The sequence below is a fragment of the Macaca nemestrina genome, chromosome 12 (assembly GCF_043159975.1).
Source record: "Macaca nemestrina isolate mMacNem1 chromosome 12, mMacNem.hap1, whole genome shotgun sequence".
Classification (NCBI taxonomy): domain Eukaryota; kingdom Metazoa; phylum Chordata; class Mammalia; order Primates; family Cercopithecidae; genus Macaca; species Macaca nemestrina.
The window spans coordinates 120,049,728-120,075,206 of record NC_092136.1 but is presented as its reverse complement, the minus strand read 5'-3'; the positions used below and the strand labels follow the sequence as shown (position 1 = coordinate 120,075,206).

The following is a 25,479-nucleotide window of genomic DNA, read 5'->3' as shown; positions in this document are numbered from 1 at the left end:
AGCTTTGGACACTCTCCCCACCACCCCCTGCCCACCACACGTTCAGTGATTGCTACTACAGACTGGCCCAGCAGGTGCTCCACACTCCACACTCCTCCCCAGCCCACTGAAGCCCGGGTCCCCCTCCTGTGGGTGAGCTGTGCTCTCTGAGGTTCTGGCTGGCCAACCTCATAAAGCCATTTGGGTTGGGAGAGGGTGTGAAGTAAGAAGGACAGGGGTTGGATCCCAGTCCTGTTCTAACAAGATGTCTGGACTTGAACTTGGGCCGGTCGCACAATTTTATAAGGGCCACATCTATAAAATGTTACAGAATCACTACAAGGAGCCAATGGCCTCATTTATATGAAGGCACTTTGTAAACCCTAAAGTCCGCAGAGAAATGAGCACTGATATTACCTCTCCCAGGTGTTTTACACGCCACAAAGGCCTCCTGAGATGGGGAAGTCTTATCTCAGTGTTTCCCAAACAGCTAACCACCGACATCGATTTCAACAAGTTCCTAAGTGATTCCGATGCACACTCAAATTTGCTTTTCAGCAAAGAGGTGACTGTCATGGCAGGATTTCAGGCGCTGTGACAGTGGGGCTGAGGTGGTTGGGCGAGTGCTTTGGAATGGTGGACTCGAGCCCTTGGATGTGGCCCTGTGGGAGGCGTCAACTTTGCAGAGTGTAAGGTCAGTCCAAAGTCTCAGGGAATCTTCACATCCCCATCCCCTGAGACTAAGAAGGAGCCCAAGGCAGCTGATGTCTGTAGTGATGGTGGTTTTTTTTGACATTGCTTTTTTAAAAAGCATTATTTTTGGTGACTTGGAAATCAGAAGGGAAGGCATACTGATTTGGGGACACCCCTTCCATCAAAAAAGGCACACAGGAGGTAGCAGGTGCCTTCTCCAAGTATCCCTCGCCTGCCTGGAGCAGTGGCTGGGGCTTGGGATGGAGGCCCTGGCAGAAAGGGAAGGAGAAAAAAGCCTGGGGGGTGACCAATGGGACAGCTCCCTCCCCATCCCCCAGCAAGGCTGAGCTAGTCCTTGAAAACAGGTTCAGAAGGGAGGCGTGCTCACCTGAAAACGCTATCTCCCCGCGGACCCTGAGCTTAACCAAGGCCCAGCAAAACCAGCTCCCTCAACCCTCTGGCCTGCACGTAGGGGCAGTCGCAGCCTGTTCTGGGAGCTCTGGGAGCAGAGCAAGGGGACCCCCCTGCAAACCCCTTCCCTCTCCAAGGCCTTTGAGGAAGGATCTGACTCTCCCCATCTTTTCCCCGAGAAAGTTGAGTCCGCTGGGGAACCCATGAGACTCTCCCAGCCCCTAAAACACTCCTGCCTCCACCTCACCAAATCGTTACCATCTTCCAGCCTCAACCCACACCCCAACTCCTCCAGAAAGCCGTTCCCAATACACGCAGGCTGCACATCCCTCTGGAACCATCCAGCACCCTGCCCGGCACCTCCGCATCCCTCTGGAACCCTCCGCATCCCTCTGGAACCATCCGCATCAATCTGGAACCATCAAGCACCCTGCCCGGCACCTCCGCATCCCTCTGGAACCATCCAGCACCCTGCCCGGCACCTCCGCATCCCTCTGGAACCATCCGCATCAATCTGGAACCATCAAGCACCCTGCCCGGCACCTCCGCATCCCTCTGGAACCATCCAGCACCCTGCCCGGCACCTCCGCATCCCTCTGGAACCATCCAGCACCCTGCCCGGCACCTCCACATCCCTCTGGAACCATCCAGCACCCTGCCCGGCACTTCCTATTAGAGCCTCTTCATGTTGAAAGACACTTTGGAAGTGAAGAGCCTTCCAGATGTCCGATTTCATTGTGTCAGGCTTATAGCTGCAGGAATGTCTGCTTTTTTTCACTAATAGTAGATACTAAGAATGGTTAACAGTGAGCACTATGTGCTAGATGCTTGACATGCAAGAATTCACTTCGGTCTCTTAAGTAAGCTCCTTTTATAGCTAAGGGAGTGGAGGCACAGAGAGGTCAAGCAACTTGACCCATGGCTGCACGGCAGGTAAGTAGCTGAGCCCGGATCTGAAGTGGGGTTCCAATCTCCATCCCATCTCTTGCCTTTGCGCTGGCTATTTCTGACTGGCTTACTATGGTTGCAGCTATGTCTGTCTCCTTGTCTTGGGTGCAGAAGTTTTATCTCATCCTTCTCTAGTAATATCTTCCTTCTTCTCCTTCCTTCCTCAAATGGCTGAGCACACAGTAGGTGCTTTAGAAGTTGTTGTTAAGATAGGCCACTGCCACGGTATGGGGACACTTCTGACACCAGGTGGCAGCATTGGCCAAAAGTTTTCTCCAAACTCTGGGTCTTGTCAAATAAAAACTTAAAACGTTTATTTCTGGTAGAAATGATAAATACTTTGCATTAAAAATCTGGAATTCAAGTTTTCCTCGTACTTCATGCTCCCTCCATGCCCCAGAACCTTACAAAAATATTCTGTGTAGAGAGGGAAAGAGCTGGGGCCTGCTCTGGGAGGCAACGTCCAGGTGTCTGGGAAAGGCACTCGTGGTCTGCGGTCTGTCTCAGCGGCGGGAGGTCTCCACTCACCCCACAGGCAGCCTCGGAGCCAGAAATGAGAACTTGCTGTAATCCGGGACAGGGGCTGCATCGTGGGTCCCCAACAGCTCCTTCTTTGGGGATGGTGAGCCCCATGTTGGGGAGCAGGAAGGGACTGAGGGGCCAGCTCCTTCCAGATGTGTGCGTGGGGAGGGCAGTTGTGTCTGGGGAGGGGGTGTCCAGCTGTAGACTCCTTTCAGGGTCTAAACATTTAAGGAGCTCAGCAGAAGAACCACAGGCCATCACATTTTGGTGGCTTGCAAGTGAACACTCCACGGGAGATGCAGGAGGGAGGGGTGTAGGCCTGGGGAGCCCCTCTCTCCCTCTCTGCCCATAAGAAAGGCATAGGGTGGGAGTGGGGGTGCCTTCATGAGACCCCCCCTGCCCTGCCACACCCCTTTCACAGTCATCTGAGATGGGGCCAGAGGGGTCCAGGCTCCAGGGCAGGGGAGTGGGGAGGGAGGGAAATAAGGCCTCAGGTGGGGGATGCCACCCCCTCTAGTGGCTGGTGAAGAACAGTGGGCCCAGAGCAGCCACCCTCCAGGTCCCTCCCACCCTAGCCTGGCTAGGGGTCCTCATCCCAGAGACACAGCTGCCTCTGGGGCACATAGAAGTCGAAGCTGTAGCTCTTCTGGCAGCTGCGGATGCCACACTTGTAGGGTGTTGGCCGGTCGCGGCTGTGGCAGTACTTGAGCATGCAGGGGTACCAGGCCAGGCTCAGGCCATAGCGGCAGACACAGGGCTTTGCGCGATCTCCCACCTGCCCACAGCGAGGCAGCTCCGCCTGCTCTGAGGCCTTGGGCAGAGCCTCAAACACAGAACTGTCCACACCTGGGGGAGAGAGGCAAGGATCAGGGAGGGAGGGAGGGAAGGAGCTCCCCTAGCCAGAGGCCGCTGACATTCCCCACTTGGTCTCCTCTGTCATCCGACATGCATTTACAGACACCTCCATTTCCAAGCTTGCCATGCGACACAGAGGTAAGACCTGGGCACTAGGCTTCTCCTTGTTGGGCTCGCTGGAGAAACATTAAACAGGAATCACCTTCCTGTACGGCATCAACTGTGTGCCAGGGGCTCTGCTTACAGTACCTCCATCTATCACCCCATGGGCTAAGTATTGTCATCCCTGTTTCACTGATGAGAACGTCAACCCAGAGAAGTTTAATGATCTGGCCAAGGTTTCAAGGCCTCCACGCGGCCACACTGCCACACAGTGCTTTAAAAAATCACCACACTGGAGTGTGCCGAGATGGAGGCATGGGAAGACAGGCTTGGAAGTCAAGGAAGGCTTCTTAGAAAAGGTGACATCTGGCAGGGCACAGTGGCTCATGCCTGTAATCCCAGCAATTTAAGAGTCCAAGGCTGGTGGATCACCTGAGGCCAGGAGTTTCAGACCAGCCTGGCCAACACAGTGAAATCTCGTTTCTACTAAAAACACAAACATTAGCTGGGTGTGGTGGCAGGTGCCTATTATCTCAGCTACTCTGGAGGCTGAGGCAGGAGAATTGCTGGAACCCGGGAGGTGGAGGTTGCAGTGAGACGAGGTCATGCCATTGCACTCTAGCCCGGGCGACAACAGCAAGACTCCATCTCAAAAAAAAAAAAGTGACATATGAGTAGGGCTAGTCAGAGAAGGGCCAGCAAAGCACACCCAGAGGGGCAGGTCAGATCAGGGTGACCAGGGCTCGGGGCAAACGGGAAAGTGTACATATGAGGGGCGCTGGGGGAAGATGGAAGGGACGGGCCCTGGTTAGGCTCAGGGGCTGTACGGGAGTGGCCAGCTTCTGGGGGACGCTTACGTCAAGCTTGCGGCATAGTCTGGGGTGCAGGCCATGGGGGAGGGTGTATGTGTGTGGAGGGCAAGACCACAGCTCAGTTGGACATTTCTAAATCTGGGCCTGCCCTGGGAGGAGCAGGCATTTCTCCAGTGCTCAGCTGGCTGGCAGAAGGCACAGGGGCCTGGAGTTGGAATGGGGCCACTTCCCTCTCCCTCCACACAGAGGACCTGAGGGCTGTCCTGGGAAAGGTACCCAGAGAGGGGCCAGTGCTGAAGTCACAGAGCTCAGGAAGGCAGGGACCACGCAGCACGGAGGGGAGCTCCCAAGGAGCTTGGGGCAGAGATGCCGGCAACAGGGAAGGCCCAAAGCTGATTTCTTAGAGGTGGCAGTGGAGGGGGACAGGGTGTCCTTGTGCCCCACTCCCATGACAGAAGGTCCCATCTCTGTGTCCTAAGGGCAGGGATGAGGGGAAGTACCTGGGAATCTCCCTCCACAGGGCCTAGCAAAGTCTGTGTGCCCTGCCTGGAATAGGGCCCTTTCCTCTGACTGAATCTTCTCACTGAATATTCACACAGGCGCCACTTCCTCCAGGAAGCCTTCCCAGACCAACTGCAGCCTGGTTTGGGGGTCCCTCCCTGAACGCCTGTAGCTATCATGGTACTCTATCACACTTAATTCTGTGCAGATCTACCCTGCTGGGGGACAGGAACTGAGTGTCCAGTACATCTCTGTAGGTGGTCAGTAAATGTCTCCTGAACAAAGCAAAGGCTAATGATGAGACGTGGCTAATGATGAGACTCGGCTAATGATGCCCCTGCCCTCCTCCACTGCTCTGTGCTGTCTCCCCATCCCCTTCCCTCCGCCCAGCAGCAGGCCGTGCCCAGCTCCCAGCTGACCTTGCTCCAGCCAGAACCGGACGTCCTCCTGGCGGGCGAAGATGGCATCCACGGCCTCAGCACACACATTGTGGAGATGGGGGCTCAGCAGGGCCCCCTGGCTGAAGTTGACAGCGACATTCATGTGCAGATGCTCCAGACCCCGAACCTCCTCCGCCTGCCGCACTGCCCGGGGATTTTTCTGTGTGTGGGAGAGAAGCCACTCCTACCTGGCTTCAGAATGCTCCCTGCCCGTCTTCCCCTGACCCTCCAGAGTCAGGCAAGCCCAGGCTGACTGCATTTAGAACGCTGGCGCCTTCTGCAGGGTGGCAGCCCCGCCCCTCTCCAACTGGCAGTGAGACAGATGCCTAGAGTACAGTCGGGCCTTTTCAGCTTCTATCCAGAATGGACACTTCCCAAACTATGTGCTGGCTGCTAGGCTGACCTCTGGGGCCTGATGGAGAATGCTGAGGTGTGGATGGGAGGTGGAAGTGGGTGGGCCAGGCAAGCCGTGCCAGGGCATATGACCTCTGGAATTTCCAACATCCAGGGAACTAAGTCCCTTTGGGAAAGCAGGCAAAGGGCAGGGGCGAGAAGGCCCCCAGGGCAGGCTCTGCTGGACACGCCAGGGAACTCAGATGAGGCTGGGGCAAGGCCCTGGGTCTAAGAAGACAGCAGGAGTAGGCCGGTAGCTTTGAGGGTCTTGAACACTTTACATATGTTAGCTCACTGAATTTGCCCATAACCCATTTTCTCAATGAGAAAATTGTGGCTTTGAAAGTAACTTGTCCAATGTCACACCCAACTAATGAGTGACGGAGGAGATGTGATGCCTGATCTGGCCTCAGAGCCCAAGCCCCTAGCCTGTCACACACGGGGAGGTGCTGGAACCAGACGGGAGAAATCTGAGAGCTGGGGTTCAGTTAGCGATCTGCAGGTCAGGTTTGGCCTGGGGCAAAATCAGGGGCTCAGGACTCTAGGGTGAATGGGGTACCAGGGATGAGGGTGGGTCAGGGGCAGTGGGTCAAGGAACAGCCTGAAGATGAGGAGCTGGGTGGGAAGCTAAGGTTGGGGGATCAGGGCTTACAGCCAGGCCGGCTGCAGGGGTCAGGTCTGCGGGTCGGGATCTGAGCCAGGCGGGCCTGGTAGGGGACTCACCTGCCGGAGCTTGGCCATGGCCTCACTGGGGATGATCTCATTGTGCTGCAGCTGGGTGACAAAGCAGAGGGCCTGGAACTGACTCTGCCCCTTCTCCAGCTCCCCCAGGATCAGGGCCCGGAAGATCTTCACATCCTGAAGAAGGGCAGGAGGATGGGAGCAGCTGGAGGGTGCAGGAGCTTCCCACCGGCCCACCGGGTGCTCAGCTTGGCCCCTGAGAGGACGCCTGGACACTGCCTGGCAACAGACACCTCCCTCCTGCTGGTCTAGGAATTTTTATCTTTTCCATTTAAACCCGTGACTTAAAAGAGAACACACCCTAAATGTTCCAAAGCCTCCTGGAAAATTGACAAAGTGAACCACTAGAGTTTTTCTCAGCTGATGACTTCCCTCGGCGGAACCCCTTAACGTCACCCTGATCAGGGTGGGCCAGGGCCTCTACAGCCACCTGACCAGGGCATCATGGAGGAGGGCTGGACTTTTCCAGTACTGACTCCAGAGTTCCTCTCTCTGACTTTTTTTTTTTCTTTGTAGTTCTAATGGCTAGAAATCGTAGTCATTTTTATTCAGTAGATTTGGGGAGAGGTCTCAAGATGCCCGTGGTGCTTCTGATCAGCCAGGCTCCTGGCCACTGACCTCTGAGTGAGTGGGGTGGTGGGGCCGGGACGGGGTGAGGACAGAGTGGGAGGCTGGCTGCAGCTATTTCAGCCTTCCGGCCTGAGGGAGCTAGGATGCCTCGCCTCTTCCTTTCCCTCCCCACTTCCCCTTTCCCCCATGGGGTCGCTAATGGCATTGCCGCAGTCCAAGGGCTCCTTCCTGTTACTGACTCACTGTGTGAATGGGGGGTCTGCAGGAGGATGGAGGCAGGAGAGCTGTAGGGTGGGCTGGGGCCCCCTTCCCTATCTGGCTGCTGGAGCCCTGCACACTGCCCACCTGCACGGCTCACCACATGAGAAGAGGCCCCTTGCCTTCTTACCCACCTCTGGGACTTGATTAATTCTGCTCCCAGTGAGCAGTTAGTGGGCCCCAGTCAGAAGTGGTCTACATCTGTCAAGACCCTCCCGTGGTGGGGGCACCCTGGCCTCAGTGACCATTCTCTGCTGGGAACCCCTGTGGCTCTGCACTGAGACTTAGAATGGCAGCTCTACGGATCATCTATTAATGCCCGGGCCCTCGCCCCCCACCACTCACTGAGTGCTTGCTGTGCACCCGCAAGAACAGAAGTGTCTCAGCAACAGGGTCTGAGCGGGCCCCTTGGAGTCCAATACAGGCAGCAAGGGACTCACAGCTCTGCCCCGAAGCTGCAATGTATTAGTGAGTCCTCCAGGCTTTCCCCTAACTTCTCTGATGTGTAAAATGGGGATGATCCCAGTTATGCGACAGGGTTGTGGTGAGGACGAGGTAAGTTATCTGGAAGATTCTCATATGGGGTAAGCGCTTGCTGGGATTACTCTTGTAGGTGACCAGCAAGCCTCGTAGGTGGTCTGCAACAAACGAGTGCATGCCATCTCATAAATGCCCGTGTACTTCTGCAGTCCCTCAACTCTACACAGAAGTTTCTCTTACTTCCTTTTATTGTAAATGATCTCTGGAACAATGAGGTGTGGAAGTATAAGGGGAGGTTTTCCAGAAAGGGAAACTGAGGCTCAGCTGTTGAAGAAGGTTCCATTAGGTTCCTTATGACCCCAGAGACTTGTGAAGAAGGTGAATCAGAGCTCAGCTTAACCCCTGCTTCCTCTCAACAGGAAATCCCTTCTTGGTCGTGATGCTGCAATCTCCTTGTCCTGCCAGCCTGGGCTATCTGATCTTCCCCTCAGGTCGGCTGAGGAGAGATGGGAGGCTGCTCTGCCTGTAGCATATTCCATTCTGGGCTCAATTCCTGCCAGGTGAGACTTGATACCAGACTTCCCCTGCTAGAGCTTGAGCCAGGCCATGTCCCTGGCAGGATCCCCCAGGAAGGATCCAAAAACCACTTCCCCGGTATTTTCAGCTCTGACTCTTTGGAGAGTCAGATAGTTGGATATTCACAGCATCTTCTCCAATACCGCAGGTGCATCAAATACCCGGAAGTCTCAGGGCTGCTCAGGGGCCTCTTTGCTTGGTGACATCACCTGACTACCGTTGGCAAGAGAAGGTATTTGAACTCAGACCAGACTAGAGGATGAAAGAAATCTATCTGAGCTTTTTTCCTGCTTCTATATGAATAATGTCATCAATGACAATAACAAAATGCTATCAAAATGGGAAGTGACTGGGGGTGTAGACAGGGAATGATAATTTCTCACTGAGAGGATTTCCTCTGTATCTCCTATTTGTATAGGAAAAAGAGTTATTGAACTTTACAACTAGAAGAGAAAAAACATTGTTTCCATGGGTCAAAAGGATGTATGATCCTCTTTAAAATCCTTACAACAGGCGGTAGGAGCTATGATTGTTACCGAGCTTGGATTGGGTAACCTGCTCAAGGTCATGGACTAAGAGGAAACAGCCAGGATCTTAACCCAGACAGTCTGACTTCAAAGCCTGAGCTCTCTTAACCAGAATGCATAATTGCCTCTTGGATCAGCTAGTCTCATCTCCTTGATGCTCAGCTAAAGAAACTGGAACTTGGGCACACAGAGGTTGTGGGGTCTGCCCTTGATGCCGGGGCTGGCCAGCAGCAGAGGTGGGATTAGGACCCGCTTCCCACCATGCCCATCTGGTGGCAGCCTGCCTTAAGTCAGCACACCTGCCTTGGGAATGTGGCAGCTCTGGCTCGTGGTTCTTGCAACTACCAAACAGCATGACACAAGTAAGAGGAGAAGAGGAGGCAGGAACACCCTTCTAACCCACCTGCCTGCCCTGCCAGGACTTCTTTCTTTCTTTCTTTCTTTCTTTTTTTTTTTGAGACAGAGTCTCGCTTTGTTGCCAGGGTGGAGTGCAATGGTGCGATCTTGGATCACTGCAACCTCCGCTTCCCGGGTTCAAGCGATTCTCCTGCCTCAGCCTCCTGAGTAGCTAGGACTACAGGCGTGCGCACCACGCCCAGCTAATTTTTGCATTTTTAGTAGAGACAGGGTTTCTCCATGTTGGCCAGGATAGTCTCGATCTCCTGACCTCATGATCCACCCGCCTCGGCCTCCAAAAGTGTTGGCGGGATCCACACTGCGCCCGGCCCCCGCCAGGACTTTTAAAACCCCAAAATCTCCAGTCTCTCCGTCTTTTTTTTTTTTTTTTTGAGACGGCATCTCATTCCATCACCCAGGCTGGAGTGCAGTGGTGCAATCTCAGCTCACTGCAACTTCTGCCTCCTAGGCTCAAGCAATTCTCCTGCCTCAGCCTCTGGAGCAGCTGGGATTACAGACATGTGCCACCATGCCCGGCTAATTTTTGTATTTTGTAGAGACGGGGTTTTACCAGGTTGCCCAGGCTGGTATCAAACTCCTGACCTCAGGTGATCCGCCCACTTCAGCCTCCCAGAGTGCTGGGATTACAGGTGGGAGCCGCCGCGCCCGGCCCTTTTGTCCTATTTCCCCAGAAAAGCACATTCTACTTGCTGATCCCTGAGAGGGAGCAGGCAGCCCTACTTTCTGGGTCTATTTGGTAACAGGGCTCCATCATCCTGACCAGCGTCCCTCCCACTTTCCACTCCTTGCACCTCAGACTCCCTGGCAAGGTTGTGGACCCCCCGCTTCCTCTAACATTCATAGGGAAGGGTGAAAGTCCCCTCAGACGCTAAGCCCAGGCCAGGCAGAAGCCTGGCTCCCAGCTTTCCTCCTTGCCCAGGAATCTGTTGGGATGATGCATTTCATGTGGCCTATCGCCTAAGCAGATGCTTAGCTGGGGAACAGCCCACGACAGGGGCTGCAGGCAGGCTTCTGAGGCTCAGGACCCAGGCAAGGGCCCCCAAGATGGGAGGCTATTATAAGGCTCCTTCTCCCACAAGCCTCCAGCAACCCCCAGCCTACCGGGAAGAACTGAAGCATACCACAACCAGGGCCAGGATCTGGGCCATCCAGAGGGTGTGGCAAGTACCCTGGGGAAATAGTGTTTGCCAGAGTCCTCCTCTGTAGTTGTTAGTAAGGAGTAGGTAAGCTCTAGGATAGCACAGAATTTAAGAACAAAGGCTCTGGAGCCAGTGTTAACCCATGTTCAGATCCTGGCTTTGCCTTTGCTGGCCACATAACCTTGAGGGGATTTACTTCACCTCTCTGTACCATAGTTTCCACATTGGCAAGATGAGTAAAACGACAGTACCTACCTCGAGGGACTGTTACAGGGAATAAATGAGTGAAAGGTTTCAGAACACAGTGGGCTGAACTTTCAGTTTCTCTCTTGTTGCTGCAATTCCTGGCCCTATGTCTGCCTTGCTCCACCTGAAATCTACTCCACTCCTGAAGACCCAGGAGCCTACATTTTTCTCTTCCAGATATACCTACGGCCTAGACAGGTCAGGTGACTCCTCTGGGGCTTGCAAGCAATCAGCCAATCAGTGGAGAGCACTGATTAGCATGACCTGGTGCAGGGCCTTCGCAAGCACCTGGCAGGGGAGTGGCCCTGACCAAGACACAGATTCCTGTCTTCCAAGGGATTGTGGAGGAGGCTGACTTCTGACAACTCAAGTCAGCGCACAATAGGTCTGGGGTTGAGGTTTACTGCAAGTGCAATGGAGGTAAAGGGTGGATGAGGGACTGCTTGTTGTTCCCTTAAGGTTGGGGCTGGGGGTGGCATGAGGGAGAGAAGACTTCGCGCAGTGAGGGACACCTCAGTGGCCCTTGATAGTTAAAGGATGGAGCGCTTTCCAGCAATGAGGAGTTTACAGAAGACAGCGAAGCGTGAGCCTCCCAATGCCCCCACCCAATCATCCCTCCATGCTACTATCACCTGAGCGGCCGAACGCCCTTCAAAGGCTCCCTTTGTCCTCACCAGAAAGCCTGCCCCCAGAGCCTTGCATCCCAGGTCCCTGCTCACAGCAACTGTTGCACTTCCCGTGCACTGAACTGAAGAGCTTGCCGTTCCCAGAATGAGCGATGCTGTGTCACCCCTAGGACTTTCCGTGAGCAGATTCCTCTGCCAGGATGCCCTGTGCTCAGCTGTCTCAGCTGTGCCATGTGAGCAGGGCACAGCTCACAAGCGACCCTCCTCTGGCTGCCCTCCCAGTGCTGCCCTCACCAGCCCTTCTGCAGAGTTGGCCAATCCCAGTCACTGCCTCTAGAGCGCGAATCCCACTGTCTGCTCCCACTGTGTTTGTGCTGACCTCTTTACTTGTCTTTCTTTCCAGACTCAACTTCTTGAGCCTGGAAAAGTGTCTCCTGAAGTGCATCCCTAGCCCCCGGAACACAGGAGGTGCCCAATAAACATCTGACAAGGAATACACGAAGGGTGAATGCACAACAGCATGGAAGAGTTCTCCGAGAAAAGTGGTGGGAATGAACTGGGGGAGGAGGGAGAGGGTAGTGAGTGCTGATGAGGCTGGCAAGGGGCCAGGACACAAGCAGGACGCAGGGTCTGAGCACCCAGACTGAGGAGTGGCAGGCTTCCTCTTGTGTCTCCCTGGAAGTCATCGGTGGGTTTGAGCCTGGGGTGACATGAGGGACCTGTGGTTTGGAGCTGAATCAGACTCCGCCTGAGGTTGCGAGAGTGCCTTGGGTCTCAGTGCCCCAGGCAGATGGTCCCTGTCCTCATGGAGCATCTTCTGCCCAGGCAGTGAGTCATCCAGGCCCTCTGTGAGCTGCCTCTGGCTCAAGAGCAGCGGCTCCAGCCTATTCATGTGGTGGCCCCAGGGTCTGTCGCACAGCTGGGGCTCAATGCTTAGTAGCTGGAGGAATGAATGAATGTTCTAGGGCCTCCATCAACCCACTGGCCTCCAACGTGCAGACACTCTTTCTTCTTGGCCTTGCCTGTAGCTGGGCTCCTGCAGGCTGGTAGTGCTACAGCTGCTATTTTGGCATCTAGAAGGTTTAGGGGATCATCTAGTTCATGGCCCAGTGAGATTCCGGCAGGGAAGTAACCTTCATGAGTCACACAGTGGCAGAGCCAGGGCCAGAAGCCCAGACCTCCTGACTCTGAGTCCGGTGATCTTCAGCTTGTCCAGGCTCCCCACTGTAGCCCTTGTCCAGATACTCAATTCCTCCCCATGTCCGTCCCAGCCATGCTGTCTGACTGGGATCCACCTGCGTCTCCAGAGGGAAGGCTGCTCTGGTTCAGCTGCACTAGGTGAATGCGCTGAGAGATGGCAGAGCACCGCTCTGGGAAGAGCACCCCTGGGCAGACATCCTGTGCTCAGCACTGAGGGTGGGGAGGGAGCCCCTGGATCCCAGGGGATTGCGGGGCTGTCACACCAGCCCTGACTGGCTTCCAGACTCAGATAACATTGGGAAGAATGAAACAGGCTGTTTGGCCTCCGCCTCTGCCGCTGTTCCTGGGAGTTTATGTTACTCATGGCAGAGCCTAATCTGAACTGACGCACAGGCTCACACGGCTTTCCCATTCGCGCACGCCGTCCTCTTTCACAGACTCGCTGGGTCTCAGTCTCCTTCCCGCAAGGTCTCCCAGTGGCTCCTGTTCCACGTTCCCATTCCCTCCACAGGCGCGCATCCTGGCCTGTCTCCTCCCTCAGTCTCCCTGTTCCCGGCAGAGGCGGCTCCTCACCCTCTCTCCACAGTCCCCACGTCCATCACCCTCTGAATTCCCCATCTCACGCTCTGCCTCAGGACACACCCTGCATCGCCCTCCTTACTTTCGGGATTCTCCTCACATGCCTCCTCCCTGACGCCGCTTCTCATAACATGTGCACACACACACACACTCACACGTGTACACGCGTGCACACACAGGCACACACTCTCACCGCATATCATCACCTCGCTCCAGCCTGCCGGGTCTCCTCTGGCACCCTGCCTTCCCACCACGGCCCCTGGCTGGCCCCGCTCTCCAGGCACTCTTCCTCAGCCCCTCCCCAGAAAGCCCTGGTGGTTGGGAGGAGGCCCGCCTGCGAGGGAATGGAAAGCAAAGGGGGCCAGGGCAGCAGACCGCCCCCTCCCTCCACACCCTGCTTCCAGCCACCACTGTCCCGTGCTGGTCACAGCCCAGGCTGCAGGTCATCGCTCTAGGGCCACACAAAGCCACTTGGATCCCCCCCACTCTTCTAGCCCCCTTGCTCCTGGACAGCTGGCGCTCTCTCCTGGGAGTGTCCTCTGCCATCTTGGTCTCCTTCCTGTCACACCAGAGAGCGTGATTCTGGGGCCCAGCCTGAGCCAATCTAAATATTTATTCCTCTGCTCCTGGCTGGGGCTGCTTTATGGCTAGAGAAGGGGCTGGCTTTGCTGAGCTGGGGAGGGGAGAGGGGGTTTAGCCTGGAGAGCCAGCCAGGAAGCGGTGCCTTCCTAGCCCCACGGCGGAGCTGGAAGCGCCCTGGCTGCTCTGCCCAGGCTTCTCGAGCAGAAACGGGGTGGATGGATTCCACCCAAAGCCAGGCCACGCACATCCCCAGGCCAGTGCCCAGCGACCTAGGCCACCCCATGATGAGATGCCAGCATCCCCTCAGGGTTAGGCCTAGACAGAGGCTGCTTGTCACGGGGCATTAGCACAACCACTCACCCAGAGCAGTGCTCCTGCCCCCAGCCCCTCCCCAGAGCAGTGCTCTGTCAGCCGAATCCCAAAGGTCACCACTGTCCTCACTGCCGTGGGAACAATGTGAGGCTTTATGTGGATCAACTGCGCCCCACTGTGCCGCTGACTCAGGGCTCCTAAGACGGGGCTCCATGCTTCCCTCTCACCCGCATTCCCAGCCCTGACGCCTCCTGTGCTCCCTGCCCTTTATCTGAATCCCTAGTGGCAGCCACTTCAACACTTGCCAACTTCAAGGATGTCAGCTCCTCGTGATGCTTTGGTCTGTACAGCAGAAAAGCAGCAACTGCAGCAACATGCTTAATGGTGGGGTAGAGGGACCTCCTGGCCTGCGGGCACTGGCACCTCGCTCCTCACATGCCCACGTGGGCCTCTGTTCTGTGAAGGGACTCTCAGTCACTGTGCACACTGAGCCCCGAGCATCACACTGTTGTCTCTGGTGTACTGGCAAGGAGCCTGGGGCTCAGAGAGGTTAAGTGACTTGCCAAGTCACACAGCTGGTAAGTGGCAGGAAAAAACGTACACAGTGCTCACTAGTGTCTGTGAGATCTTTTCTTTTCTTTGAGACAGAGTCTCACTCTGTTGCCCAGGCTGGAGTGCAGTGGCGTGATCTCGGCTCACTGCAACCTCTGTCTCCCCGGTTCAAGTGATTCTCCTGCCTCAGCCTCCAGAGTAGCTGAAATTATAGGCACAACCCCCCATGCCTGGCTAATTTTTGTATTTTTAGTAGGGACAGGGTTTCGCCATGTTGATCAGGCTGGTCCCGAACTCCTGGCCTCAAGTAATCCACTTGCCTCGGCCTCCCAAAATGCTGGGATTATAGGCATGAGCCACCACACCTGGCCTTGGTGAGATATTTTCTAAACCCATCGCCCTCACCCAACTCCCCAAGAGGCCATGCAGGGGAGAGAGGAGTTGCAGGCATGGCCAAGTAGCCAACACTCCATCCACTGGAGGTAAGAGCGTGGGGGAAGTGGTCCAGCCCACATCTGCCCAAACAAGGGTCTCTGTGGATTTGTTCCCCTGCACCAAGGTTTTTTCCAACCTCTTCCCCTCCACCTCCCTCCCCAGGGTTCTTCAGCCTACTGGAAGGAGCCCACTCATGGTACCACGGCAGACAGGCAGTCAGGATACACTGGAAGGAACTCTGGGTCCTAATCTCAGATTATCAGCTGCTTGATCTTGTCAGCCTCACTTGAGAGCTCCAGGCCTCAGCCCGCACATCTACACAGAGAGGCACCATCTGCCTCCTGCTGTCTGTGGCAGCGAGGATCAGATAAGGCCATGTGTGACGTGAGGGGCTGCTCACTGGGTGATCTCCAGACCCTATGCAATCCTCATGTCGAGGCTGGGCCCTCTGCCTGCGGAACAGGAGTCTGTCCTAAGTTTATCTCCCCCGCCTCTCTGTGCCTTGGGAAGCCTGGGAGGGAACTCACTCACTCTCCCCACCCGCTTCCCAGCAAGATACTCCATTATCCCAGGCGGCAGTCTTTATGGCCTACCAGGACCTTTTGCTAGGACTCCACCTGGACATGGCATTCAGGAGTGGGAGATGCTGGTCAAACTCCAGGGAGGGGGTCTGAACCCTCAGGCGGGGCTGCCCATTCCTGATCTAAGGAGGAATTCCTCACACGCAGAGGAGGGACAGGTTTTAGAGCCAGGAGCCCCATGTCAGTGAGCCTGGTCATTCCATCTGGCGACTTCTTGTAAATACCTGTGAGGAAATGCTCTGAGCTCCAGAAAAGTCTGGGCCTTACCCGAAAGCACCTCCATTGCCTTCTCCTCCCCAAGGAGACTTTCCATCCATCAGATGCCTCCACGCCAAATCTTAAGGGTGCTAACGCAGACAGGGTAGAGGCAGACTGGAACCTGAAAGCTTCTCGGTCCCACATCTATGTGCTGTGATATCTCCTTGGGATAAACATTCTTAGGTGGCGATGTGGACGTTGCACATTCCATATCTTCACTGACTACACCTCAAGGCTTCCCCTGTTGCTCCCCTGCCCCCAGACCAGGCCCCCCGGCACAGGGACTCTAGCATTCTCTGGACTGTCCCTTCCTCTGGCTCCCACTCACTCATCAGTGCCCAGGGCAGGGCTCAAGCTTCCAACCTCCATGGGTCCTCGTCCCTTCAAAGTGGCCCTGAGCTGACCCGTAGAGCTATACGTTCCCCTTATCTTGCTTATTCCCTCCAAGGCTCCAGCCGTGGGCCTTCAGGATCCCCTCTTTCCACACTTTGGGAGTCTGTGTCTCCTTACCCCCCTGATGCTGGGAGGGGAAAGGGACCCCCACTGCCCACCACCCTGATGCCATCACACATGACCTTCTTCATATCTGTCAGCATCACCCTCCCCATCTGGTCAGCAGCAAGCCAGGCAGCCTGAGCGTGACTCATCCTGTTCCCCACTTTTGGCCACTTGGACTTGGGGACAGAGGTGAAAGATAAATTGGCAAGAATACCAGCTTCCAGGAGGTGGACCAGGAGGGCTGTCAAACAGCCAGGTTAGAGACAGGGGACGGTGGCATGCCTGTGATTAGAAATGCCAGTGATTATGTACATCCAGGGTTAATTACACTCATAGGATGTGGAGTATAAAGGAGACTGCTGCCCACCAAGGGTGCGCTGTGAATGTTTGTGTACCGAGGGCATACAGCATTAGGCCCGAAGCATATGTGCTGCTCAAAACACATTAGGATTAGTGTGGGTAAGATGACAGATTTCAAATATGTGACTGAGTTTGGGCCCCACCTTCATTTAGCCTGACCTGGCTCCTTCTCCAGGCCCCCTCCCCTCCCCTACAGCAATTGTGCCAGTGGTTCCCAAACTTTGCTGCACATTGGAATCATCTGGGTTCTTTTGTCACCCAGACTGGAGTGCAGTGGCGCAATCCTGGCTCACTGCAACCTACGCCTCCTGGATTCAAGCGATTTTCCTGCCTCAGCCTCCCGAGTAGCTGGGACTACAGGTGTACGCCACCATGTCCAGCTAATTTCTTTTATATTTTTCAGTAGAGATGGGGTTTTGCCATATTGGCCAGGCTGTTCTCGAACTGCTGACTTTGTGATCCGCCTGCCTCGGCCTCCCATCACCTGGGTTCTTAAAAAAAAAAAAAAAACCAAAACAACTGCTGCCTGACTCCCATCCTGAGATATTCTGATTTCACTGGTAGGATACGCAGCCCAGTCACTGAGAGTTTTCAAAGCTCCCCAGGTGATTGTGAGGTGCGGCAAAGCTGGGAGCCACTGAGCTGTGGCATTCTTTCAGAGCTGTGGCTCAGTCAGCCCGATGGCCTTCACTCAGCCTCTGGGCAGGGCTTGCGGTAATGCATGATGGCCGTTTGATAGCTCCAAGCTACTGAGTCTGCAAGCCTCACCTGGGCTCCAGGCTATGTGTCCTCCAGTTGACGACTGTGACTGCTTCACTGCCTCAAGGTCCAGGGTGGTAGTGTGGGAAAGAGTTAGACTGTCGGAACTCTAGCTTGGGTACAGGCAAACGGGGGTGGGAAGCGCTGGAGAGAGGGGACTGGATGGGGTTGGGAATCAGACAGAGGCCTTGGTCCCATCCCACACAGGTGAGGCTCACTGCTGCCCTGGGTGGACTGTCAGGACAAGGATGGCTGCTCCTGCTCTGAGGGGCTGGCCAGCAATTTTGGAACTTCAAAGAGAAGGTTACGATGAAGAGCTCCAGGCTCCTCCAAGCTCAGTACTGGCTTTTCCACATGACCTTGGGTCTGTTGTTCAATGTCTTTGAGTCCAAGCTTAGCAGAGAGGATCCTTGCTGAAATGCTGTGTGGGCCACAATTAGCAAAGCTAACGGCTCCTACGTCTTGCGTACTTAACACAGTATGAGTATGTCATAGGCACTACTAACCATGGGATATGTGCTATTATTATCCCCATTTTACAGATGAAGAAATGAAGGCCTGGAGAGATCAAATAGCTTGCCCAGGGTGAACCTGCTAATAAGTGGTAAACCAAGTCTGTCTCATTCAGTCTAGACTGTTTCTCCCCAAAGTGATCAAATGGCAAACGTAACCCTTCCCAAGTACATTAGGACTTCCCCCAAACCATTGCAAATGAGTTTAGTACAAGAAACACAAAAGCATGACTTCCCAGGCTGGAGTGCAGTAGCACAATTGCAGCTCAGTGCAGCCTCAGCTCCTGGGCTCAAGTGATTTTCCTGCCTCAGCCTCCTTGGATAGCTGGGACTACAAGGCACACACCAGTGTGCTCAGTTAATTTTTTAATTTTTTGTAGAGACAGGGGTCTCGTTTGGCCTGAAGGTTTCATATTCCTGGTTTCAAGCGATACCCTTGCCTCAGTCTCCCCAAATCCTGGGATTGCAGATGTGAGCCATCACACCCAGCCCAAGTCTTTTTCTGATAGGAAAAATCATTCCTTCTAGACCGAACTTTCTTGTGGAAATCTGCCAAAGACTATGAGGCACGAGGCCTTGAGAACTGAGAGGTGACCCACCCTAGAAGGATTCGGACATAGAAGCTGCTGTGGCCAGTGCAGGCAGTGACTGAGTGGCCTGGGTGAGGGTAAGGCTATTCTTCCCCACACTGCACTCTCCAACTCCACCCCATCCTAGGCCAATGGAGAAGCCTGGAGTTAAAGGGACTTGGGAAAGCTGGTTTCCTTTCTGTATCTTCCACTCCCAATTCCCTCCCCTGCTGATGAAATTGGAGATGCCAGAGGTGGGTGTGAAATGGTAGCTTCTGGGTCAGAGGCTAACCTGAAAATCAGACTTCAGAAACCTGGGTGGAGGTCTGAACCACTGTAGGGATTCAAATGAGGTGCTCACAATCTCCAAATGCATTTTCTAACTGGGCAGTCAGATGCCCAGCATACCCTCACTCCAATCCCCAGCACCCCACCCCCGCCATCAGCCACTACTGCCATCACATCACAGCTACCCGGGCACTTCTTAACCTCTCCCTTCAGGTCAGAGCAATAAAAACCTTCCAGCTGTAGCTAAAGGCTATAAAAGCTCAGTCCTACCCATTGCCTTTCACTGTCCTGGCCACAGCCAAGAAAGTCTCTCTGCAGGGTTCTAGTGCAGCCACAAGAAGACGTCCAGTGGGCAGGAGGGTGGGAGGCTCACAGCCTGGCCTGAGGCTAACTTTCAAGGACAAAGAGCTTGGAGAGAAGATTAAATCTCCGATTCCTGATGGATCCAGCCACTAACATAGATTTTTCAGGAACAGAACACACTTGATAAAGTTCTCCTAAGGTTTAGGTGGGGAGGCAGGGTGGCGAAGCCGACCCTATCAGCTTCCCTCTCTCTCAATCTACATCTGAGTGCCTAGCTGAGGCCTGCTAAGTAAGGATGGGCTACAAAGTCTTCCCATTTGTGAACGCTCACTACCCCGCCCCCCACCTGCCTGCTTAAGTCCAATGTCAGTAACAACTCAGTGGCCCTGGGGCAATCAGCAGTCAAGCCTCACCCCCTGACCCCACCCACCTCTAGCGGTCAAGCCTAACCCCCCAGCCCTGCTAACTATGGCAATCTGGCTGGGTCCCTAACTGACTCCCCAAACTCTGCCACCTCTCCTGTAAAGAACCCTGTCTCTAAGAGGGAAGAAAGACAGGCAGCTTCAGCAAGGGTCCTCCGGGCCGGGGGCTCCCCCAGCTATCTCATCTGCTTCACCCCTGCACTCCTCCAGGGACAGAACCTCACAGGGCCTCTCTTTAGCTGGGGGAAGGAGACAGAACACTCCTTTTGAATACCTAAGACTCACCCACCCTCTTTTCCTCCAGCTTTCCTGCTCTGGGTCACTGTTAGTCACTCACCATCCTTCCAGGCCCATTTCCTGATAAACCCCTAGCCCCCTGGGTGCAAGGCCCTTCTTGTTCCCTCCACAAGAAACACACACACCCCCCCCCCACACACCCCCACCCAGAGCGGGCTGGTCTCTAACTCCCTAACCCTAATCTGGGCCAAAACAGGGGGGTTGGCTCGCTTCTCTGCCAGGCAGAGTGAAGGGCAGCACTTCTCCCAGAGGGAGGGGGCCTCAGCTGGGGTCTCTCTCCAGGATCCCTCCTGCTGCAAGCGCCCCAGCCTTCCAGACCAAAGAGGAGACAGGGCTTCTCCCGGCTTGAGAGGGACCAGGGGCAATCAGCTCTCTCCAGAAAAGTGAAACAGAGGAAGAGGTGACACAAGGACTCCAAAATGTCAGGGCTGGGAGGCTTCGCAGACCCCTCATTGCCCTGTACAGGGGTGAGAAGCCAGGCATAGGAGGAAAGAGCCTTGCTTGCTCTAGGTCACACAGCGAGAACCCGCAGCGAGAGCCCACAGGGAGAACACTTCGCCTAGGGCTTTCCCACCAGAGAGCACAGGGGAATGACTCCAAGCAAGGAGTCCAGTCGTTACTAGGAGTTCTGAAGGAGGGTCAGCACCTGGGCGCTCTGGGAGCGCTGGAGGAGGGAGTGAGAAAGGGCAGCAGAGGGGTTCTTTGGGGAGAATGAAGGGGTGGGCGCTGGGGAGTGGGCAAAGAGGTGTAGAGAATAACCCGGCGTGACCTTGGGCCAGCCGCGTCTCCCTCGTGGGCCCGTCTTCCCTTCTGCAGGCAACAGGGCGCCTGGGATCCCGGGGGGCTCAGGCTTGAAGGTGCCACCCCGGCGAGTGAGGGCGCCTCACCTTCTTGAAGTCGGCGGTGAAGGAGACAAGGGTGCCGTCGGGCTTGCGCAGCTCGAGGCTGATGCTGTCGGCGTCGCTGTCCGCCTGCAGGCTCTCCTCGGTCACCTGGCCGTCCGGCAGCCGCACGCGGACCCGCAGCTCGGCCGGCGCACCCGTTCCCAGCAGCGGCGCAAGCAGCGGCAGCAGGAGCAGCAGCGCGGGGAGCGCCGGGGGGACCCCGGGAAGGCGCATCCCCGGGGGCCGCTGCAGTCCGCGGCCCCGGCGCGCCGCGTGGGGGCGGGGAGAGGCGCAGGCAAACTTCGCCCAAAGTTGGGGGCTAGTTCGGGGCGCTCCGTAGCCGCTCCGCTCGGGGCCTTGGCCGCGGGGTCGCCCGCGAGGTGGCACGGACGCACGTGGGTAGCGCTCGGCAGCGCGCCCCCGGAGGCCCCGAGGCGGAGACAACGCTGCCCCGGCCCGGCTCCGCGGCCCCGGGCTCCGGCGCTGCGAGCCTGTGTTTTGCACTTTTCATTCAATCCCACCCCCCGTCACTTCCTTCAGAAAACAGAAACCACCAGGACCCGCCTTAAAGAGACCGCGCACCTCGCGGCCCTTAAAGGGCCCGCGGCTGCTCCCCGCGCTCTGGCGTTGGCCGGGCAGAGGGCGGGGAGAGGCGGCCGCGGCTCCGCGGCTTTGTGCGAGCGGCCTCCTCGATCTCCCTCCCTCCGGGCCGCGCGGAGTCAGCGACCCAGGCGGTGTCAGAAGTTTGCTCTCTCGGCAAATCCCTTCCTTCCAGCAGGGGCGGGACGGGTGGCTCTTTCCCCGCCCTACACCCCACACTTTTTTTTTTTTTTTTTTTTTTTTTTTTTTTTTTTAGCTTGCTCTTGTGCCACGTGGATGAAATAATCGGGCTTGGATTTTTAGGGGTTTTGTTTGGTCTTTTAGTTTCTCTGACACAGCGAATTTCTAAAAAGCTTCTGCAAAATCAGACCTCGCTTCGCACTCTGCCTTTTCCCTGCCCCACCTTGGGAGGGTGGATCAGGGGTTCTCGCCCAGCTTTGCCACCGCCAGGTGTTAGACCTTGATGGGTCAGGTCACCCATGGGGACGCGGCCCTCAGGTTTTATGAGCCAGCCCCTGTGCCTCTTTCCTTTTCAGTCCTGCCTCCCGTGCTTCCCGCTTTCACCGTCTTTCCTCCGTCCTGCCCACCACCGCAGACCCGATTCTTTCTCTCCATCATAGACTGTGCAAATCCAGGGAAATGTTAGATTCCAGGTCACTCGGGAGAATTTCCAGGGACTCGGGACACTGGCGCTCAACGACAGTGGCTTTCCCACAAGCCACAAGGAAACATGCGTGCCCTGCAGTGCACCCCAACAATAAAGAGGGTGAAGACCGGGAGATCTGGATTGCTGCGTCCTCTGATTAGTTGTGGAATTTAGGCACGTTTTAAAAATTCTTTGGGCTTAAGTGTCTTCCTGTGTATCGTGGAAGCCGCTCAGACCTACACTGTCCTGCCAGTGCCAGGCAAGGGGAAAAGCCCCAGGAAGATGCTCAAAACCAGTTGTTTCCTGACTTCCATTTTCACTTCTGTTGGGAACTTGATTGCTGATAGGGGGAAACTTCCTTCTCTGCAGCCTCCTTCCCTTCTAGGGCTTCCCCAGCACAGGGCCATGTGAACTGCAGGGTCCGGCTAGAATCGGCCTCTTGCTATCAGCCGGGGGCCCTTCGTGCTACACACTCTCTGCTGCCTAGATTTAGGACTGAAGGGAATTTAAAAGACTATCAAGTCAGCCTTTTCCAAATTTGCCTTTCCTGAAGAATCACCTGGATGCTTGTTAGAAAATAGATTCCCAAATCTCTAAACCCATGGAATCAGATTCTAGGGAAAAGAACTGAGGATTAGCATTTTTGGCAAGGCCCACATGATGCTCTACATAAGTGGTTGACAGTGGGTATTTGGCAGATGTTTAAGCATAGAGTGTCTGGGCCAGGAGCGGTGGCTCACGCCTGTAATCCTAGCACTTTGGGAGGCCGAGGCAGTCGGATTGCCTGAGCTCAGGAGTTCGAGACCAACCTGGGCAACATGGTAAAACCCTATCTCCACTGTAATACAAAAGAAATTAGCTGGGTGTGGCGGCATGTGCCTGTAATCCGAGCTACTTGGAAGGCTGGGGGTAGGAGAATTGCTTGAACCCAGGAGGCAGAGGTTGCAGTGAGCCGGGATTGCGCCACTGCACTCCAGCCTGGGTGACAGAGGAAGACTCCATCTCTACAAAAATAAAAAAGAAAAGAAAAAAAGCATAGAGCGTCTGAAGCAAGCAGCATCTTTCCTGGAGAACCTGGGTTCTAAGGATTTCATCTTCACATCAGGGAGATAAGGCAGGCTGTTAGGGAATAATTGGGTTAGCACAAGTATTGCTCCCCTAGGGACTCCCACTCTTAGCTGGCAACCCTTTAGACTAGAGATGCCCAGGGTCTTGAAATTGGCCTCCCGCCTGACAGGATGCTGGATCTCCATGCAGTCTTGAAGCTAGGTCTCCCACATGAGTCAGCCCACACAGTCATTAAGGGCCTCGCCCACATTTCCTAACTTCCCTTGTTTCAGGTCCTGTCCCCATCCGCCACCAGCTCTGCCCTGAGCCATTTCCCAGGCTCTTACCCCTTCTCCTCTCACAACAGCCCAGAAGTGGATAAAGAAGCCCTGGATGTCGGATTTCTTGTTTAGGTCCCTGAGATGTGTCTCTGTTCACATTTTGGGTTTGGAAACAAGGATGGATGACCTCATCTCTTTCCCACCTCTTCCCCATAGTCAACTTCCTTCTCCACTTCAACCACAGATCAAACCAGATTTTTCTTTGAAAGTGATAGGGCATTTGAAATCTCACTCCATTACATGAGCCCTGCCTACCTCCGTCTCTATGCCTTCCTATTGATTTCACCTGACCGCCTCTTCAAGCTGCAGGACAAAACTCAGGTTTCCCAGGAAGACTTTCTCGACTCCCCACCGACCTAGCCCTCTGTTCTGCGCGCTGTCTTCCACCTCTGGACTCCAACAATAGTCATTATTATAGCAGCTCCTCCCCCATTGTATTCTGATTATGTCCAGGTTCTGTGCCAAGCATTTTACATGGATCATCTTATTTAATTTTCATGGCATCCCTCCAAAGTAGGTTCTATTCTTAGGCTTTTTTTACTGACTAGGAAACCAAAGCTTAGAGAGGTTAGGCAACGTACCCAAGGTCACAGAAACAGTAGAGCCAGCCAGGACTCAAACACAGGTCTGCCTGCCTGACCACAAAGCCCTTGCTTTGAACCGCACTGGCCTCTGCCTGTCGGTAGCCCTCACTTTCTGCCAGTCCCATTCGGGGCTCACATCCTGCGCTATCTTCTCCTGTTATCTAACGGTTTTGCGTGTGGCAATCCTGTATCCCCAGTGAGGCTGTCAGTTAGTTCAAACAGGCCAGCCCCGTGCTGGGAACAGAGAGCGTTTCCCTCAAACCATCCAGGCATAGAAGCATCCATTCATCTTAAATGTAAAGGCCCTCAGAGGAAGAGCTCTAACAAGCCTAATTACTCTGACTACAACCAAACAGCCCTCATTGTCAGAGAGTTCTTTATGTCTCATCGCAGGACCTCTGCCACACCATAAACCAATTTCCTTTTTTTTCTCATCTCTAGCCCTTGGAAAGCAGTAGCCAGCAGTGGTTCAGAAAATGGGCATCAGGATCTCAGTCCTGGAGCTTGGCCCCACTCATGAGCTGTGTATCAGTAAGCCTGTTTCTTCAACTGTAAAATGGGCGCATACATTTCTCGAGCCTCATGGGGTTGCTTTGAAAATTAAATGAAGTATTGTGCATAAAACATTTCGCAACGTGTTTGGCATATCGTACAGATCCAATAAATGGTGGTTACTATTTAATTCTGTTTATTCTTTCCCATTGTATCAAATACTAAACCTCTGATTATACAAGTCTCTCCCTCTCGTCCCCTGCCGCATGTGTACGCGTGCACATACACATATTCTTTCAGAAACATTTTTTCGCTTAGGCGCAGTGGCTCACACCTGTAATCCCAACACTTTGGGAGGCTGAGGTGGGTGGATCGCCTGAGGTCAAGAGTTCGAGACCAGCCTGGCCAACATGGCAAAACCTGTCTCTACTAAAATACAAAAATTAGCCGGGTGTGGTGGTGGGCGCCTGTAATCCCAGCTTCTCAGGAGGCTGAGGCACAAGAATCGCTTGAACCCGGGAGGCAGAGGCTGCAGTGAGCTGAGATCGTGCCACTGCATTCCAGCCTGGGTAACAGAGCGAGTCAGTCTCAAAGAAAAGAAATAGATAAAAAGAAAAGAAACCTTTTTTCCTCTCTATCCTCTTTAGGTGTCTAAGGTTTATGGATTTTGAGACCTCTGAAACTGAGAAATGGATAGCAGCAAAACCTTGGGAGGCACCTCCCGTTTGCTTTTTGGTCTGAGTGTGCCTTAATTTGGGAGGAAGAGAAACACCACACTGTCTCCCAACCTGTGCCCAAGAAAACAGGTGCTGACAGGACCCTGCAGGAGGTGGAAAGGGAAACTGAACCAACGACCTTTACCAAGAGACAGGGAGAGAACCACCAGATGCTTGTCTTGCAAACGGAAAGATTTTTTTCTTCCCATGACTTTCTGTGAGTGGCTGTTTGGTTTGGGTTATGTTACAGCCCCTCTGTCCCTGGGCCCTTGCAGATAGAGTGGAGAATTTGTGATTTGAGTTTGAGGGAGAACCAGAGATGGGGTGGGGGATCCCCTCTGCTTCTCAACGTCAACCGCAAAGCTCCAGACACTTCATTGCCAGCACAGAAGTACAAATTAGCTTTCCGCCATCACACAATTATGC

At 54.7% G+C, this 25,479-nt stretch overlaps 1 protein-coding gene across 1 annotated transcript; it reads right to left on the bottom strand.

Annotated features, from left to right (window-relative positions):
• Positions 1-2,318: 2,318 nt before the first annotated feature.
• LOC105476353 (out at first homolog) lies at positions 2,319-21,309 on the bottom strand. The gene is made up of 4 exons (XM_011732202.2): positions 20,631-21,309; positions 6,380-6,514; positions 5,243-5,423; positions 2,319-3,399 (listed from the first exon to the last, which is right to left on the bottom strand). The coding sequence occupies exons 1-4, from the start codon at positions 20,859-20,861 to the stop codon at positions 3,134-3,136; spliced, it is 813 nt and encodes a 270-aa protein (XP_011730504.2). The 5' UTR covers positions 20,862-21,309; the 3' UTR covers positions 2,319-3,133.
• Between the last annotated feature and the right edge of the window lie 4,170 nt (positions 21,310-25,479).

Bases quoted from the DNA above. Each gene is read 5' to 3' on its own strand.
- LOC105476353 (XM_011732202.2), bottom strand. From the start codon at position 20,861: ATGCGCCTTCCCGGGGTCCCCCCGGCGCTCCCCGCGCTGCTGCTCCTG. The intron at 6,515-20,630 runs GTGAGGCGCCCT...GCCCTTCTTCAG, and splicing joins TCACCGCCGACTTCAAGAAG to GATGTGAAGATCTTCCGGGC. The intron at 3,400-5,242 runs GTCAGCTGGGAG...TCTCTCCCCCAG, and splicing joins CCGGTTCTGGCTGGAGCAAG to GTGTGGACAGTTCTGTGTTT.